At 48.8% G+C, this 19,467-nt stretch overlaps 1 protein-coding gene across 1 annotated transcript in view; it reads left to right on the top strand.

The window, feature by feature from the left end:
• Positions 1 to 19,467, top strand: part of LPIN2 (lipin 2) — a 324,810-nt gene that overhangs the window by 65,726 nt on the left and 239,617 nt on the right. Inside the window, 1 exon segment of the mRNA XM_030213059.1 lies at positions 6,975 to 7,282. Within this exon segment, the coding sequence (XP_030068919.1) occupies positions 6,975 to 7,282 (308 nt within the window).

Raw genomic sequence — 19,467 nt, 5'->3', positions numbered from 1 at the left:
GAACATGAAGAACACACAGTGTGTCCTGTAGATGGAAAGACTCCGTCCTTGCTTGCTGTATATTTCTGAAGGGTATAAAAGTTCTTTCAAAATTTTCCCTCTGCTAAATGCCACTCGGAGTTCGCTGTTTGCAAATCCTGGGAGAGCATTAATAATATTCCAGTGTCGCTTAAAGATATTCACTTATATATCTGCTGAATTTGTATAATACAACAGAGGAGTGTGAGGAAAATCAGTGGAAGGTAATTCAGTTTCTTTAATCTCTTGGATGGATTCTCAATTTTTCCAAGAACAAGTTGACTTTCTCAAGAACTTGAATACATTCTATGAGCTGGGAATAGCTTCCCTTCCTGAACTCAGGGTTCTCAAGCTGCAGTCCCAGGTTTGGATAATCGTTTCACTCATCCTCTGTGTGGGTTTACATACAAGTGTTGGGATCCATGGTAGCAATGATAGACCTGATTTCATGGGCATGAGCTCACGTGAGGCCCTTGCAATACGTTCCCTTGCTGGTCACAACAACACTAGTTACAAGGTTTGACTACAGCCAAAATAAATATGACACAGTGACTAAAAAGCACTATATTTAGGTGAGGAATACATCTGATTTCCTTGAACTGGATCACTATAACAATGGATGCGAGTCTTTTGTTGGGAGCTCATTGCAAAGAGCAAGTAGCTTTGGGCACATGAACACTATAATAGGCAACCTGGTCAATGTCTCACCTGGAACTGAGTGGTTTGTCTGATGATCCTATTATTAATCCAACATCAATCGGTAAGTTTCTCCCCCTCCCCCAGAAAATGCATGGCAGTGGCCTACATCAGGAGTTTATAGGTAACTAAGGTAGCAACTGTCCAATTGAGCGGAGTCCAGACTCCTTTGTTGGTAGCACACATAGCTAGAGTTCAAAATTCCCAAGTGGATTAGCTCAGCAGTCATACTCTAGATCCAGGTGCGTGGAAGTTGTCTACTGAAGCCTTTCGATTAATCATGAGGCATTGTGGAATTCATCAGATGCATCTTATCGCAAGCAGAAGCAATGCAAAGGTTATGATGTTTTTCAGTTGAAGGAAGGAGCCAGTTTATGCAGGCCTAGATGCCCTCCTACAACTTGGGACAATACATCTTTTCTACGTATTTCCACCTCTCCGAGTGTTAGGCAGAGTTCTCCACAGGATTGCTTTGCACCATAGATCTTAGTAACTCCATACTGGTCTCGCAAATTGTGATTTGTGTACCTCCATTTGTGTTAGACAAACTGTTTTGCCTCCCATAAAAGAGGAGCCTCCTGATTCAAGTTCCAGTTATGGAGGATCCCATAGCATTGATTTTGGTTTTTTTTTTCCTTACAACCTGGCGCTTGAAAGGTTGTGCCTGAAGAAATTCTGATCTAGTAATCTCCACAATGCTTTAGGAAACATTCTGCTTTTGAAACATGCAAGAGTATTGAAGACTTGAATCGTGTTCTGGTACTGGAATTTCTCCTTTCGCTGCCTCTGTTTCATTTTCACCTTTCTACAGGAAGGCCTTACTCTAAAGACTTGGCTGTCGGCTCCTTAAAAGTCCAAGTAGTTGCCCTAGCATGCTTCAGAGGTACAGTGTAATGAGTGTCAATTGCAGCTCATCCTGATGTCATGCGTTTCCTTAGAGGAACTTCCTGCATTCTTCTTCCTCTTCATCCTGTCCATAAGGCCTTTCCAGATTGGAATTTGCTTGGTTTTAAAGGACTTAGTTATTTTTCTCCTCGAACATTTGAGAAGGGCGACCTTTAAAGGCCTGTATTCATGTTAGCAATTGTCTTGGCCCCCAGAATTTCAGAATTGTAGGGATCCATTTTTCTGTTTTACGGGGATGGGCATTTCCTTCTGAAAGTTTTCTTGCTTTCATTTGAATCAAGTACTTGAGCTTCCTTCCTTTTCCAAAGAAGACTGTGGTCCAGAATTTAAGACCTTATGTTTATTGGATGTCTAAGTATTCTTATTCAATATCTTGAAGTGATAAACAATTTCCTTAAGTCTGATAGACTCTTTGTACTTTTGGGGAGCCCTAAAAAGGGCAAAGTGGTATTGAAAGCCAACATTGTCCACTGGCTTTAAAGATGCCTTTTGGTCAGAAGCTGCAGTGGTGACATCACAATAAATTTGTGAAGCAGCAATATAGTTTTCACTGCACACCTTTTGTTAAGCACTACATGGTTGACCTGAGTTCCAGAGAACAGGTAGTTTTTGGAGCTCAGGTTCTGCTTGCTGTGGAATTTCACATTCCCACCCTTTTAAAGGATTGCTGTGTTACTCCTACAGGTCCTGGACTGCTCTGGTATGGATGCTAAGGAAGGACAATTGTCTTACCTGATAATTTTCTTTCCTATACGTCTTGTAATGCAAATCCCATACCATTTTTGTAGATTTCTTTGCACCGCTTCAATTCTTTTTACATCCTTAGCAAGATATGGCCTCCAAAACAATGAAGATACATACCTGTAGCCTCCGAGGACAGCAGGCTGAATATTCTCATGATGGGTCGTCTTCTGTATCCCAACCAGACTATTTGAAGAACCCACCTGTCGGAGGTTATAAGAGGCCACCTTTGTTGAAAAAAAATCAACCTCCCCCCGACAGGCAAGTCGTCCGGCACGGGCACTTTTACTGTGGCTATGCTGAACTGGAGCCAGTCAAAAGCCCGTCCCTTGTTTTTGCTGGGGAGCCCTAGGGGCCTTAGGTGCATGGCGTTGACGGGAACGCACATACTGGGACTGAGCCTGAACCAGCTGCTGAGAAGCAGGAGTGTATCTACTCCTCTTCCCTCCAAAAAACCTCCTAGAAGAGGAGGCAGTAGCAGAAGACGTCTAGCGGGAGAGAGAATCCATGGCGTCATGATGCTTTTTAATCTGATCGACCATGTCCTCTACTTTTTCTCCAAAAAGGTTATCCCCCTGGCAAGGAACATCCACCATTCGCTGCTGGGTCTTTTGATCCATTTCAGAGACATGCAGCCATGAGAGTCTGCGCATCACTATACCTTGAGCAGCTACTTGGGATGCCACATCAAAAGTGTCGTAAGACCCCCTGGCCGGGAATTTGCGACACACCTTCTGCTGCCTGACCACCTGGTGAAAAGGTTCAGCAAGCTCCGGAGGAAGTGCTTCAACTAAAGTGGACAGTTGCCTCACCGAGTTCCGTAAGTGAATGCTTGTATAGAGCTGGTATGTTTGGATCTTGGCGGTGAGCATTGCGGCCTGATACATTCTCCTCCCAAAAGAATCCAAGGTCCTAGACTCTCTGCTTGGGGACGCCGAGGCATAGACTCTAGTACTCTTGGCTCTTCTGAGAGCAGAGTCCACTACCATGGAATCGTGAGGAAGTTGGGCCTTCACCATTACAGGCTCTCCATGGACTCTGTACGAGGACTCGGACTTCTTAGGGACCACTGGATTAGAGAGAGGGCAAGACCAATTCTGCATCAGCACTTCCCTGAGTGTATTGTGCAGGGGGGGGGGGGGGGGCGTTGCAACCTCAGCAGGTGGAGAATGATAATCCAGAACCTCGAGCATCTCAGCCCTGGGCTCATCCACAACCTCCATAGGGAATGGAATGTCCTTAGACATTTCCCGCACAAAGGATGAGAAAGAGAGACTCTCAGGTGGAGATATCCTAGTTTTAATTGGCGGGGTGGGATCAGAGGGGAGGCCACGCGACTCTTCCTCTGAAAAGTACCTGGGGTCTTCCTCCTCCTGCCACGATCGCTATTCATTGGTGTTGGACAAAAGCTCTCTAAGAGCAGCCCGAAACCGAGCCTGCCTCGAAGTCGAGGATCGATGACCTCGTGGGGGATGTCGAGAAGTCTAGAGTCCGGTGAAGCTTCCTCCACCGACGTTGAGGGGGAATCAACCCGGTTGGCAGCTGAAACCGGCACCGCAAGTGGTACCGAGGATGGAGACCTCCTCGCAGGTGATGGCCCAGATGCCGCCTCTACAGTCGGTGCGGAAGGCGCAAACACCCCCGCCACCGAGGCAGACTGGCGAAGCAACCCTTCCAGAAGTTCCGGAAGAAGGGCCCTGATGCACTCGTCGAGAGCTTCCATCAGAAAAGGCTGGGGGGGGGGGGGGGGGGGGCTGGTGCAGGAGTTAGTGCCAGAATCTTAGGGGGCTCGAGAGCCGGTACCAAGCTGCCAGATGATCGACGCATCGGTACCTCTTGAATGGAGGGTGAGCGGCCCTCCCGGCGCCGACGCTTCTCGAGTGCAGATTCTCTTGGCTCCCCAGATCTCTTGGTACCTTGCATGGAAGGAGATCGATGACGGTGCTTCTTCGCCTTCGCTCGACGCCCGTCATCGAGACTCCTCGGTACCAAAGAGGAGGACGTGGAATCCTCACGCCTCCTCGGGGCCGGGTCCGATGAAGGTCGGTCCTGGGGGGGCCTGCGTAGCAGTAGGCCTCGAGACGGGTGGAGACCCACTCGATGCCTCGCTGCTCCCAGCTCGAAGCGGTCTTTTGGCAGCCATTACCTGGACTCCCGGTGTCGCTGCTTCCCTCGACGCCGATGCCTCCGCTCGGTACCGATGTCGATGCTGACGTCGAAGGACCGGACCGATCAGAAAAGAGTCTCTCGCACTGAGCCTCTCGAGCCACCTGGGTCCTTTTGTTCATTAACTTACACAGCTTACAGGCAGCTGGAAGATGATCGGGGCAAAGACACTGGAGGCACCACGCGTGGGGTTCGGTACCCGAAATGGTCCGGTTGCAGCAAGTACAGCATTTGAAGCCGCTGGGAGTCTTCGATGACATGGGCAGGAAAATAGCGTCCGCAAAATCAAAAGGCTCGATTGTGCCAATTAAAAAGGCTCAAAAAAGGGAAAAAGACGCGGCCGAGCAGCCTAAAGGCGGCTGCAACGAATAAAAAAAGGAAACTTCAAAGAGTGTGGAAAAAACTAAAAAAATAAGGGAAAGAAACTTTTTTTTAAAAATTTTTTTATTTTATTTGAGAAGGAAATAAAAAAAAAAAAAAAAGAAGAAAAGGGGTACGATAAACACAAAAAAAGCGGTTCTCCTGAGCCAAAAAAACAAGGGAGCACAACTCTCTCGAAGCGTGGATGAAAAAGAACTAGTAAGGTCAGGCTCGCGTCGTGGGCGGGAAGCCGTTCGCGAATGCACGGTGCGCCCGGTCCCGCGCGATGGAGCGTCCTACAAACTTCTGTTTTTTTCTAAAAAGTTCCGGTCTGGGCCATCGCGGAGGACGACCCATCATGAGAATATTCAGCCTGCTTGTCCTCGGAGAATGAACACAATACTCCAGGTGGGGCCTCACCAATGACTTATATGTGGAATGCCCTCCCGCGGGAGGTGGTGGAGATGAAAATGGTAATGGAATTCAAACATGCGTGGAATAAACACAAAGGAATCCTGTTTAGAAGTAATGGTTCTGTGGAATCTTAGCGGAGATTGGGTGGCGACACCAGTAATTAGAAACAAAACGGGAGCTGGGCAGACTTCTACATTCTACGCCCTGATCGTGACTGAATAGATAGGGATGGGCTGGAGTGTAAATTTTAAGGGGCTTTGATGTTAGCTTCAGAACTTAGTACAAGAACAGTACTGGGCAGACTTCTATGGTCTGTGCCATGAGAAAGGCAAGGACAAATCAAACTCGGGTATACATATAAAGTATCACATACCATGTAAACAGAGTTTATCTTGTTGGGCAGACTGGATTGACCGTACAGGTCTTTATGTGCCGTCATTTACTATGTTACTATGTTATACAGGGGCATCAACACCTCCTTTCTTCTGCTGGTCACACCTTTCTCTATATAGCCCAGCAATCTGGTCTAAGGTTTGGCAATTAAAATTCAATGCGAAGAAATGCAAAGTGATGCACTTAGGGAGTAGAAATCCACGGGAGACGTATGTGTTAGGTGGTGAGAGTCTGATATGTACAGACGGGGAGAGTGAACTTGGGGTGATAGTATCTGAGGATCTGAAGGTGACGAAACAATGTGACAAGGCGGTGGCCGTAGCCAGAAGATTGCTGGGCTGTATAGAGAGAGATGTGACCAGCAGAAGAAAGGAGGTGTTGATACCCCTGTATAAGTCATTGGTGAGGCCCCACCTGGAGTATTGTGTTTAGTTTTGGAGGCCATATCTTGCTAAGGATATAAAAAGAATTGAAGCGGTGCAAAGAAAAGCTACAAAAATGGTATGGGATTTGCGTTACAAGACTTATGAGGAGAGACTTGCTGACCTGAACATGTATACCCTGGAGGAAAGGAGAAACGGGTGATACGATACAGACGTTCAAATATTTTAAAGGTATTAATCCGCAAACGAACCTTTTCCGGAAATGGGAAGGCAGTAGAACTAGAGGTCATGAAATGAGATTGAAGGGGGCAGACTCAAGAAAAATGTCAAGAAGTATTTTTTCATGGAAAGAGTGGTGGATACTTGGAATGCCCTCCCGCGAGAGGTGGTGGAGATGAAAACTGTAACGGAATTCAAAAATGCGTGGGATAAACATAAAGGAATCCTGTTCAAATGGAATGGATCCTCAGAAGCTTAGCTGAGATTGGGTGGCAGAGCCGGTGGTGGGAGGCGGGGCTAGTGCTGGGCAGACTTGTACAGTCTGTGCCCTGAAAATGGCTGATACAAATCAAGGTCAGGTATACACATAAAGTAGCACATATGAGTTTATCTTTCTCATTGTTTGGTCATTTGAAATAATGACCATTCTGAGGTTGCACAGGTGCCCGAATAGGGCAAATCACTCAGTGCTACTTTATGTCTTTGTCTCCATCTGCTGGTCAACTGGCATAACTCCCAGGACCTGGACTGATGTGGTAAGACTAAAGGAAAGAAAATTATAGGGTAAGACATAATTTCTCCTTATCTATGCTCAGAGATGCTATTTATTGAAATATTTCATTTAAAAGCCAAATACCATTGTACCATTCTTTAATTTTATGGCATTTTTCTTTTTAGGAGCAAGTCCCTTCTTATCTGGCTACTTCGCCCATACCCATGGATGATAAATTCTTCAAGAGCCACGAGTCTCACCAGCAGCAGTCAGGGGGAGATAAAAGGAAAGGGCTGAGTTCTGAAGTCTTGCACACCATGGAGATGGAGACTTCCTTGTCCACAACGACAGCCTCCATGAAGAAGAAAAAACGAAAGCGAAAGAAACACAAGCAAGACAGCAAGAGGGAAGATCTGGCCAGCTCCACTTTTGCCGATGAGATCTTTGAAATAGAAATTAGCTCTGATGAAGAAAAGGCTGCTCAGTCTATGAGGTAAAGGATTAAAATTGTACTTAGAAAAAGCATTATATCGTTGTAGGGGGGAAGACCACCAAATTGCCCACAGAGAGCATCATTCATCAGCTCTCAGCACAAACAGGTACTTGTAGAGGAAATCTCTGCCCTTCTGTAGACCAGTGGGTTGATCCCATACCACCAGGGGAAGAAGGGAATGGATTCTATTCTAGGTACTTCTTTGTGCCCGAGAAGATGGTGGGAGGGGTTCCTTCCCATCCTAGGCCTAAGGGCCCTGAACTAATTCCTGGTCAAAGAAAAGTTGAGGATCATTTCCCTGGGTACACTTCTCCCCCATGATTCAGGAAAAAGATTGGCTATGTTCTCTGGACTTAAGGATGCATCTGCATTTTGATGCTTCTCAGTCACAGTAAGTATTTAAGATTTCAAGTAGGGAAACACCACTATCAGTATCGCAATCTGCCTTTTGGCTGCGTGTCAGCTCCAGGGTCTTTACTAAGTGCCTATCAGTAGTCAGAGCACCGCTATGCAGACTGGGAGTTTGTGTTTCCCTTCTTAGATGATGTGCTAGTCAAGAGACACAGGAGGAGACACAGGAATCCCTTTAAAAACGACTTGGGTGCTGGAGCTACTAGGGTTCGGGATTATCTGGGCAATCCACTTTGAAATGTCCTGTATGCCTACACTGGAAACAAGGACATTCATGCCTAAAGTCTTTAGGTTTTTGGGGAACACTAGAGGGTTTGCTGACAGTCTCTGAGGTTGCAGGGATATTTGGCTTGGGCCCTGACTGCCCATAGGTACTGGCTGCTGCGGATATGGTTGGCTCCTCTTTACCAACCAGGGACAATTAGCCATAAAGATGTCCGCCAACTCGGCCGCTTTCTCTGGAGTATGGGGCTGGTGATCTTGAACATGTTCCCTCACCTCTGGACGACAATTCTGCAGAAACTGCTCTAGAGCCATCAGGTTTTGGCAGCCCTCCAGGGTTTTAACTTCAGCTTCACTGAGCCACCGCTGATGCTGGTATCTTAACTGGATCACAAACTTGCTGTGAGTATCATCTGCCCCCTTTTGCAAAGTCTGGAACTTTAGTCTGTAGGTCTCTGGGGTAATGGCATAATGGTTCAATAAAGCTTTGCGCACCTCCTCAAACTGGGAGCATGTCTCCATGGATAGTGCTTGGAATGCCTCAAATGCTCTACCAGTGAGCTTTCCTCCCAGATAGCGCATCCAGTCTTTCTGAGGAATCTCATTGAGGTGGCAAATTTTCTCAGAAGCATTTAGATACCCACCTATGTCACCTCTGGTATCATCAAACTGTGAAAACAAGTTGGGCCCGATCTGAGCAGTGGATTCTGCCTCGGGCCTTGGTGCAGTGGCTGGGCTGGAGCTTTGGATTTGAGCCATCTCCATCTTCAATTTCTGCAGCTGGGACTCCCGCTCCACATGCCTCTGTTGCTCTTCCCATTCCTCTCGCTGCTGCTATTCACTCTTTTCACGCCGCAGTTGGTCTTCCTCTCATTGCGACTGCTGTTCTCGCCATTAGCACTCTTCCCATTACTTGTGCCGCAGCTGGTCTTGCCGCTATCACTCTAGCATGTCGGTCTGCTGGATCTCAGCTGATGTGGCATCTGGCCCTGCCAACTCACAGGCCTCTGCCCACAATGGGTCTGCTCTCTCTGCAGTAGAACTCTACACAGACCGTTCTTGCAGCTGCTTGTTGCTGAGGTTATCTGATTGCTCTTGTGTTAGAACAGGCATCTCCAGTGTCTGCTGGCCACTGCCAGTCGCCATCAGTACATTGTTAATCCCCTAACACTACCCTGTTACTGTTGCACTTGTTGACTGTGTTCTGTGTCCGGAGTTTACAGATAAAAAGGACTCTGAACCACTCAGTGGCTGGTGACCCTTACTCCACGTACTGAGCCTGACAATGTCACCCCGCTGCCACCAAAAAAGGACAAAGGTCTGTCATAAAACGCCTAGCCATCTGCCAGGGGTTATCCTGCGGCCACTTAGATGGTCTATTCCCAGCACAGCTCAGGTCCGCCTGCACCTGCTGCTTGTACTCTACACTTGCACCCTCCTCCCCTCAACTGGGTCACAACTGCCTTTGGGCGATTCTCCTGTTCTCCAGTTATCTATCCCCAGTGATTTCTAGGTTACTGGAGCCACACTCCCAGTGGTCACACAGTTACATAGTAATATATAGTAACATAGTAAATGACGGCAGATAGACCTGAACGGTCCATCCAGTCTGCCCAACAATATAAAATCATTTTACATGGTATTTATACCTGAGTTTGACTTGTCCTTGCCATTCTCAGGGCACAGACCGTAGAGGTCTGCCTAGCACTGTGCTTGTACTAAAAGTTCTAAAGCTAACGTTGAAGCCCCTTAAAATTTACACTCCAGCCCATCCATCAGGTACGATCAGGGCATAGACTGTAGAAGTCTGCCCAGCACTGTTTTTTTTTTTTCCTAATTACTGGCGTTGCCACCCAGTCTCTGCTAAGATTCCGCAGATCCATTCCTTCTAAACAGGATTCCTTTGTGTTTATCCTACGCATGTTTGAATTCCATTACCGTTTTCATCTCCACCACCTCCCATGGGAGGGCATTCCATGTATCTACCACCCTTTCTGTGAAAAAATACTTCTTGACATTAATCCTGTCTGCCCTCCTTCAACCTCAATTCATGTTCTCTAGTTCTACCACCTTCCCGTCTCCGGAAAAGGTTTGTTTGAGGATTAATACCTTTCAAATAATTGAACGTCTGTATCATGTCACCCCTGTTTCTTGTTTCTTCCAAGGTATACATGTTCAGGTCAGCAAGTCTCTTCTCGTACGGCTTGCAGCGCAAATACCATACCTTTTTTGTAGCTTTTCTTTGCGCCCCTTCCAGTCTTTTTACATCTTTAGCAAGATACAGCCTCCAAAACTGAACACAATACTCCAAGTGGGGCCTCACCACCAACTTGTAGAAGGGGCATCAACACCTCCTTTCTTCTTCTGCTGGTTATATCCCTCTCTATACAGCCTAGTATCCTTCTGGCCACGGCTGTCGCCTTGTCACATTGTTTCTTCACCTTCAGATCCTCAGACACCAACACCCCAAGGTCTCTCTCCTGAGTCGAGCTTACTAATCTCTCCCCTCCTATTCGGTAACTCTTTTGAGTTTGTGCACCCCAAGTGCATCACTCTACACTTCTTGGCATTACATTTTAACTTATCAAAGCTAGAAGAAACCGTTTTTTCTTTTTTTGTCTTTTTTATTATGCTCTTAAGGTGAACTAACAAGCTGTGTTTCGCAAGTTGGTCGCGTCATCAGGAAAACTGATGGTGTCTAGTTTGAAGCCTTGCTGCTATTTCTGCGATTATCTAGAATATAAATATATTGTTTTATAATCTCTCTATATAAAAGGCAACCCCAGCGTTCTATTGAAGCCTCCACGGAAGTTGAGGCGCCCGAGATAACCGGTGTGCCCCTGAGTGTCTGCACTGCCCTCGCGTCAAAGCGCATCAAAACGTCGAGGACGGAGCAATGACACTCGAGGACGGAAACGGCACAGGCACGGAGGTGCAGCAAAAAAAACCCCTCCCCACACAGAGCGAACCACGAACAACGTCCGACGGTCACACGGAGGCAGGCAAGCAGCTTGGAGGGACAGAGGGAGGGGCCCCTACCATTATAGAACCTTGCTAGCGCCTGTTTCATTGCGCTGAGAAACGGGCCTTTTTTTCTTAGTTAATCCCATATTCTTTATCGTGCTTCTATTTCCATGTTTATATATCTCTTCGCAATCTTATCATTACTATTTTGTTATTGCCCTCTAAATTGCTTAATGTTATATATTCATAGCGTAAGCGTACCTGGGATGGAATATCGCCCCTCAAGACTAACCGATAAGAAAATGCCGGCGCATGCGCTTTTCTTTTATAGACAGCTATTATGACGTCCTCTCTTTCAACTACTCATGTAGCCACTCAATCTCTCGGTTCAGGCCACGTGGTATTACCATATCCCATTGAAAATTTTGTTTTTGCTCTTTATGTTTCAATGCTTTAGCTGTGTCTCCCCCATATGGTGACTTTATCTGGGTTAATGTCATATATTCCAGATCTTGTAGATCATGGTTCATGTTATCCCAGTGTTCGAACAGTGGGGCTTCTTTCTTTTTTTATTCGCAAATTGATATGTTCAGTTATTCTCCGTTTTATTTTTCTGGTCGTATATCCAATGTACCACATTTTGCACGGACATATTATGCCATATACAACTTGGGATGACTCGCAATCCGTGTTAGTTGTGATCCTCCTCCTTGGGGAATCCATATAAGAGTGTCCATGAGACTAGTGGAGTTGGGGTGAGGGAAATGGTTAAGGTTAAAAACAAATTGAGTCATTAAATGATTACTCCATTCTTACTCCATTCTGTCTCCTCTACCTTAACTATGCATTTCTTTCTTTTTTTTTTCCGGAACTGGTAATCACCATTACAGAAATATGTAAGCCACATTGAGCCAGCAAATAGGTGGGAAAATGTGGGATAAAAATGTTGTAAATTAATGGGTGACCTATTCTTAAGTATCGATAAGTTTGTATTGTAATAAAAGCGTTCCTAATAAAGAAATTGATGTTCATTTTCAAAGCATATGGACAAGTTACATAGGCTACTATGTAACTTTGTAAGTCTGTGCTTTGAAAATGAGCACCTATGTTTAAAAATATCCTGGACTTGTAGGGACTGCTACTTATTTATAACTTAGATTTGTTGTGAAGAGGTTAGTTTGAAAAAGGGATCCCTCATTTATTGAATGCCCAGAAAATATAAAAACTTTTCAAGGAATGGGGAAGATCATATACACATGCTCCTTCCAGTGGAAAAGAAATTCTCCGAGGACAAGCAGGCTGCTTGTTCTCACTGATGGGTGACGTCCACGGCAGCCCCCTCCAACTGGAAACTTCACTAGCAAAGGCCTTTGCTAGTCCTCGCGCGCCGATGCGCACCGCGCATGCGCGGCCGTCTTCCCAAACCGGCTCGTGTTCGTCAGTCTTCTTTTGTCCGCGCTCGGGACGGTCGTGTTTTACCGCCGTTTTGTGCCCCTCAAGTTGACGTCGCGCGTCTTCGCAATTTTGGCTTAAAAAAAAAAAAAAAGAGACCGATCGGTCTTTACCCTTTTCCCGTGTTTCCAGCTTTTTCCCCGCGTAAGTTTCCTTTCGCTTTCGAGACCGGCCTATTTGGCCTCGATTCGGGTTTTTCTCCCTTCTTTTTGGTGCCCTTCGTCATCATCGCGAATTTCGATTTCGCCGGCGTGATTTTTCCGCCCATGTCATTGAAGTCTTCCAGCGGCTTCAAAAAGTGCACCCAGTGCGCCCGGGTAATCTCGCTCATTGATAGGCACGCTTCGTGTCTTCAGTGTCTGGGGGCTGGGCACCGCCCGCAGGCCTGCAGTCTTTGTGCTCTTTTAAAAAAGAGGACTCAGGTAGCGAGATTGGCCCAGTGGAACGCGTTGTTCTCGGGCTCTTCGACGACAACAGCATGGGCATAGAGTGCATCGACGTCGACAGCATCGAAGTCTTCGGCATCGACTGCATCGAGGCGTCTATCTTTGGCATCGACTGCATCGAGGCCCCTACCTTCGGCATCGTCGGTACCGAGGTATCGAAAGGCTGCGTCGACGTCAGTGGTACCGGGACCTCCGCTGTTGCTGATGTCGTCGGACGGTGGTGCTTCGTCTGGAGTGCAGGTTAGGGCTGTCTATTCTCCTGCTGGTGGCGGTGAGCCTTCGGGTGTGTCTCCCCCTGCCCTGAGGGCTCCTGCGGTACAGCCCCCCCGAGATCGACCTTTTTCGGCCTCGGCCCCGAGGAAGCGACGGCTGGATTCTACGTCCTCCTCGTCGGTACCGGGAAGGTCCGGTGACGTGCTTCGCTTGAAGAAGTCTAAGAAGCATCGTCACCGGTCTCCTTCCCGTCTCGGTACCGAGAGCTCTGGGTCGCCGAGGCAGTCGGCACCCAGTAGGCATCGGCACCGGGAGGACCGCTCACCCTCTGTTCAGGAGGTGTCGATGTGCTCCCCCTTGGACAGCCCGGAACAGCCTCCACGCCCGGAACAGACTCTGACATCGACGCCTGCATCGGCTTCTCAGTCTTTTTCCACAGCCGCTCTGCACGAGAGTCTCCGAGCTGTTGCGCCCTTCCCCTCCGGTACCGGGGGTGCTTGCGCCACCGGTACCGTCGAGTGAGGCGCCGGCTGGCCCCTTACCCGAGGTGAGGTCTCCGGTACCGCTTGCGGTACCGGCTACGGCCGCCTCCCAGGCAGACTCCCCGACGACGTCGGCGGAGGGAGCTTCGCCGATGCTGGCGAGGAAGTCCACCTCTCGACGCTCCTACCGTGGCCATGTTTCCACGGAATCGAGTCGGGCACGGCTTCAGACGCAGGTTCGTGAACTTGTGTCTGATACCAATGGTGAGGCCTCGTGGGAGGAGGAGGAGGACATCAGATATTTCTCTGACGAGGAGTCTGATGGCCTTCCTTCTGACCCCACTCCCTCCCCTGAAAGGCAGCTTTCTCCTCCCGAGAGTCTGTCTTTTGCGGCCTTTGTCCGGGAGATGTCTACGGCCATCCCCTTTCCGGTGGTTGTGGAGGATGAGCCCAGGGCTGAAATGTTTGAGCTCTTGGACTATCCTTCTCCACCTAAGGAAGCGTCCACAGTACCCATGCATCATGCCCTAAAAAAGACATTGCTGGCAAACTGGACCAAGCCACTAACTAATCCCCACATTCCCAAGAAGATCGAATCCCAGTATCGGATCCATGGGGACCCAGAGCTGATGCGCACTCAGTTTGCCTCACGACTCTGGTGTGGTGGATCTGGTCTTAAAGAAGGCTAAGAGTTCTAGAGAGCATGCTTCGGCGCCCCCGGGCAAAGACTCCAGAACCTTAGACTCTTGGGAGGAAGGCCTATCATTCCTCTATGCTCGTGGCCAAGATTCAGTCCTACCAGCTCTACACGAGCATCCATATGCGGAACAATGTGCGGCAGTTGGCGGGCTTGGTGGACAAGCTCCCTCCTGAGCAAGCCAAGCCGTTTCAGGAGGTGGTCAGGCAGCTGAAGGCGTGCAGAAAATTCCTGGCCAGAGGGGGGTATATGATACCTTTGATGTTGCGTCCAGGGCCGCTGCTCAAGGTGTAGTGATGCGCAGACTCTCATGGCTGCTTGCCTCCGACCTGGAGAATAGGATCCAGCAGCAGATTGCGGACTCCCCTTACCGAGCGGACAACATTTTTGGAGAAAAAATCGAACAGGTGGTAGAACAGCTCCACCAGCGGGATAACGCTTTCGACAAATTCTCCCGCCGGCAGCCTTCAGCATCTACCTCCTCAGGTAGACGTTTTTATGGGGGAAGGAAGGCTGTTCCCTACTCTTCTGGTAAGCGTAGGTACAATCCTCCCTTTCACCAGCCTGCGGCCCAGGCTAAGCCCCAGCGCGCTCGCTCTCGTCAGCAGCGTACGCCTCAGCAAGGCCCCTCGGCTCCCCAGCAAAAGCAGGGGGCGAGCTTTTGACTGGCTCCAGCAGAGCATAGCCGATATCAACGTGTTTGTGCCGGGCGATCTGCCGGTCGGGGGGAGGTTGAAAGTTTTTCACCAAAGGTGGCCTCTTATAACCTCCGACCGTTGGGTTCTTCAAATAGTCCGGCAAGGGTACACCCTCAATTTGGCCTCGAAGCCTCCAAATTGCCCACCGGGAGCTCAGTCCTACAGCTTCCAGCACAAGCAGGTACTTGCAGAGGAACTCTCCGCCCTTCTCAGCGCCAATGCGGATGGCAAGAAGGGCTGGGATTCTATTCCAGGTACTTCCTTGTGGAAAAGAAAACAGGGGGGATGCGTCCCATTCTAGACCTAAAGGCTCTTAACAAATATCTGGTCAAGGAAAAGTTCAGGATGCTTTCCCTGGGCACCCTTCTTCCCATGATTCAGGAAAACGATTGGCTATGCTCTCTGGACTTGAAGGATGCCTACATGCATATCCCGATATTGCCAGCTCACAGGCAGTATCTGCGATTTCAGCTGGGCACACGTCACTTCCAGTACTGTGTGCTACCCTTTGGGCTCGCCTCTGCGCCCAGGGTGTTCACGAAGTGCCTGGCTGTAGTAGCAGCAGTGCTTCGCAGGCTGGGAGTGCATGTGTTCCCTTATCTCGACGATTGGCTGGTGAAGAACACATCCGAGGCAGGAGCTCTACAGTCCATGCAGATGACTATTCAATGGGGTTTGTGATAAATTATCCAAAGTCCCATCTTCTCCCAGTACAGAGACTCGAATTCATAGGAGCTCTGCTGGATTCTCGGACGGCTCGTGCCTATCTTCTGGAGACAAGGGCAAACAACCTGCTGTCCCTCGTCTCCCGGGTACGAGCGTCCCAGCAGATCACAGCTCGGCAGATGTTGAGATTGCTTGACCACATGGCCTCCACAGTTCATGTGACTCCCATGGCTCGGCTTCACATGCGATCTGCTCAATGGACCCTAGCTTCCCAGTGGTTTCAAGCTGCTGGGGATCTAGAAGACGTGATCCACCTGTCCACGAGTTTTCTCAAATCCCTGTATTGGTGGACGATTTGGCCCAATTTGACTCTGGGACGCCCTTTCCAAATTCCTCAGCCACAAAAAGTGCTGACTACGGATGCGTCTCTCCTGGGGTGGGGAGCTCATGTCGATGGGCTTCACACCCAGGGAAGCTGGTCGCTCGAGGAACGCAATCTGCAGATCAATCTCCTGGAGTTACGAGCGGTCTGGAACGCTCTGAAGGCTTTCAGAGAGCGGCTGTCCCACCAAATTATCCAAATTCAGACAGACAACCAGGTTGCCATGTATTACATCAACAAGCAGGGGGGCACCGGATCTCGCTCCCTGTGTCAGGAAGCCGTCAGCATGTGGCTCTGGGCTCGTCGTTATGGCATGTTGCTCCAAGCCACATACCTGGCAGGCGTAAACAACAGTCTGGCCGACAGGTTGAGCAGGATTATGCAACCTCACGAGTGGTCGCTCAACTCCAGAGTAGTGCGCCGGATCTTCCAGGTGTGGGGCACCCCCTTGGTAGATCTCTTTGCATCTCGAGCCAACCACAAAGTCCCTCAGGTCTGTTCCAGACTTCAGGCCCACGGCAGACTGGCATCGGATGCCTTCCTCCTGGATTGGGGGGACGGCCTGCTGTATGCTTATCCTCCCATACCTCTGGTGGGGAAGACTTTGTTGAAACTCAAGCAAGACCGAGGCACCATGATCCTGATTGCTCCTTTTTGGCTGTGTCAGATCTGGTTCCCTCTCCTTCTGGAGTTGTCCTCCGAAGAACCGTGGAGATTGGAGTGTTTTCCGACCCTCATCTCACAGAACGAAGGGGCGCTTCTGCATCCCAACCTCCAGTCTCTGGCTCTCAAGGCCTGGATGTGGAGAGCGTAGACTTTGCCTCTTTGGGTCTGTCTCCCGCGTCTTGCTTGCTTCCAGAAAAGATTCCACTAAGAGGAGTTACTTCTTTTTATGTGGGAGGTTTGCCGTCTGGTGTGACAGCAAGGCCTTAGATCCTCGCTCCTGTCCTACACTGACCCTGCTTGAATACCTTCTGCATTTGTCTGAGTCTGATCTCAAGACCAGCTCTGTAAGGGTTCACCTTAGCGCAATCAGTGCACATCATTACCGTGTGGAAGGTATGCCAATCTCAGGACAGCCTTTAGTTGTTTGCTTCATGAGAGGCTTGCTTTTGTCAAAGCCCCCCGTCAAGCCTCCTACAGTGTCATGGGATCTCAATGTCGTTCTCACCCAGCTGATGAAACCTCCTTTTGAGCCACTGAATTCATGCCATCTGAAGTACTTGACCTGGAAGGTCATTTTCTTGGTGGCAGTAACTTCAGCTCATAGAGTCAGTGAGCTTCAAGCCCTAGTAGCTCATGCTCCTTTATACCAAATTTCATCATAATAGAGTAGTCCTCCGCACTCACCCTACGTTCTTGCCAAAGGTCGTGTCGTAGTTCCATCTGAACCAGTCAATTGTCTTGCCAACATTCTTTCCCCGTCTTCACTTCTGCCCTACTGAACGTCAGCTACACACATTGGACTGCAAAAGAGCATTGGCTTTCTATCTGGAGCGGACACTGCCCAACAGACAGTCCGCCCAAATGTTTGTTTCTTTTGATCCCAACAGGAGGGGAGTGGCTGTGGGGAAACGCACCATATCCAATTGGCTAGCAGATTGCATTTCCTTCACTTACGCCCAGGCTGGGCTGGCTCTTGAGGGTCATGTCACGGCTCACAATGTTAGAGCCATGGCAGCGTCAGTGGCCCACTTGAAGTCAGCCACTATTGAAGAGATCTGCAAAGCTGCGACGTGGTCATCTGTCCACACATTCACATCTCATTACTGCCTGCAGCAGGATACCCGACGCGACAGTCGGTTCGGGCAGTCAGTGCTTCAGAATCTGTTCGGGGTTTAGGATCCAACTCCACCCCACTAGGCCCATGTTTATTCTGTTCCAGGCTACACTCTCAGTTAGTTGGATAAATTGTTAGGTCAATCTCAGTTATATCCTCGCCGTTGCGAGGCCCAATTGACCATGTTTGTTGTTTTGAGTGAGCCTGGGGGCTAGGGATACCCCATCAGTGAGAACAAGCAGCCTGCTTGTCCTCGGAGAAAGCGAATGCTACATAGCTGTAGAAGGTATTCTCCGAGGACAGCAGGCTGATTGTTCTCACAAACTCGCCCGCCTCCCCTTTGGAGTTGTGTCTTCCCTTGTCTTTGTCTTGCTACATATGGGACTGACGAACGCGAGCCGGTTCGGGCGGGAAGATGGCCGCGCATGCGCGGTGCGCGAGGACTAGCAAAGGCCTTTGCTTGTGAAGTTTCTGGTTGGAGGGGGCTGCCGTGGACGTCACCCATCAGTGAGAACAATCAGCCTGCTGTCCTCGGAGAATACCTTCTACAGGTATGTAGCATTCGCTTTACCTTTGCAAAGCAAATTCTGTGTAACTGTTTCAGCCTTGAACCAACTGAATTGCAGCAATAACAAAATCCTATCATCTTGCTATTCTGCCCTGCAGTGGCAGAAATAAGTAAGTCCAGTGTGGCTGATTTATGAGAAAATGGAAAAATATTGGAGATCCTGATGGGGCTACGCAGAAGTTCAATATACATTGTTATTATTACTACTACTACTACTATTTAGCATTTCTATAGCGCTACAAGGCATATGCAGCGCTGCACAAACATAGAAGAAAGACAGTCCCTGCTCAAAGAGCTTACAATCTAATAGACAAAAAATAAAGTAATCAAATCAATGTGTACAGGAAGGAGGAGAGAAGGGTAGGTGGAGGCGACTGGTTACAAGTGGTTACGAGTCAAAAGCAATGTTAAAGAGGTGGGCTTTCAGTCTAGATTTAAAGGTGGCCAAGGATGGGGCAAGACGTAGGGGCTCAGTAAGTTTATTCCAGGCATAGGGTGCAGCGAGACAGAAGGCGCGAAGTCTGGAGTTGGCAGTAGTGGAGAAGGGAACAGATAAGAAGGATTTATTCATGGAACTGAGTGCACGGGAAGGGGTGTAGGGAAGGACGAGTGTGGAGATACTGGGGAGCAGCAGAGTGAGTACATTTATAGGTTAGTAGAAGAAGTTTGAATAGGATGCGAAAACAGATAGGGAGCCAGTGAAGCAACTTGAGGATAGGGGTAGTATGAGTATAGGGACCCTGGCGGAAGATGAGACGGGCAGCAGAATTTTGAACCGATTGGAGAGGGGAGAGGTGACTAAGTGGGAGGCCAGCAAGAAGCAGATTGCAGTAGTCTAAACGAGAGGTGACAAGGGTGTGGATGAGGGTTTTGGTAGAGTGCTCGGAAAGAAAGGGGCGGATTTTATGGATGTTGTAAAGAAAGAAACGACAGGTCTTGGTGATCTGCTGGATATGAGCAGAGAAGGAGAGAGAAGAGTCAAAGATGACCCCAAGGTTTCGAGCTGAGGAGACAGGGAGAATGAGAGAGCCATCAACAGAAATAGAAAACGGGGGGGAGTGGGGAGGTGGGTTTGGCGGGAAAAATGAGAAGCTCGGTTTAATTTCAGGTGACGTTGAGACATCCAGACAGCAATGTCAGACAAGCATGCTGAAACTTTGGTTTGGATGCAAGGTGAGATATCAGGGGTAGAAAGGTAGATTTG

The sequence above is a fragment of the Microcaecilia unicolor genome, chromosome 1 (genome assembly GCF_901765095.1).
Source record: "Microcaecilia unicolor chromosome 1, aMicUni1.1, whole genome shotgun sequence".
Lineage (NCBI taxonomy): Eukaryota > Metazoa > Chordata > Amphibia > Gymnophiona > Siphonopidae > Microcaecilia > Microcaecilia unicolor.
This window is presented reverse-complemented; position numbering and strand designations above follow the sequence as displayed.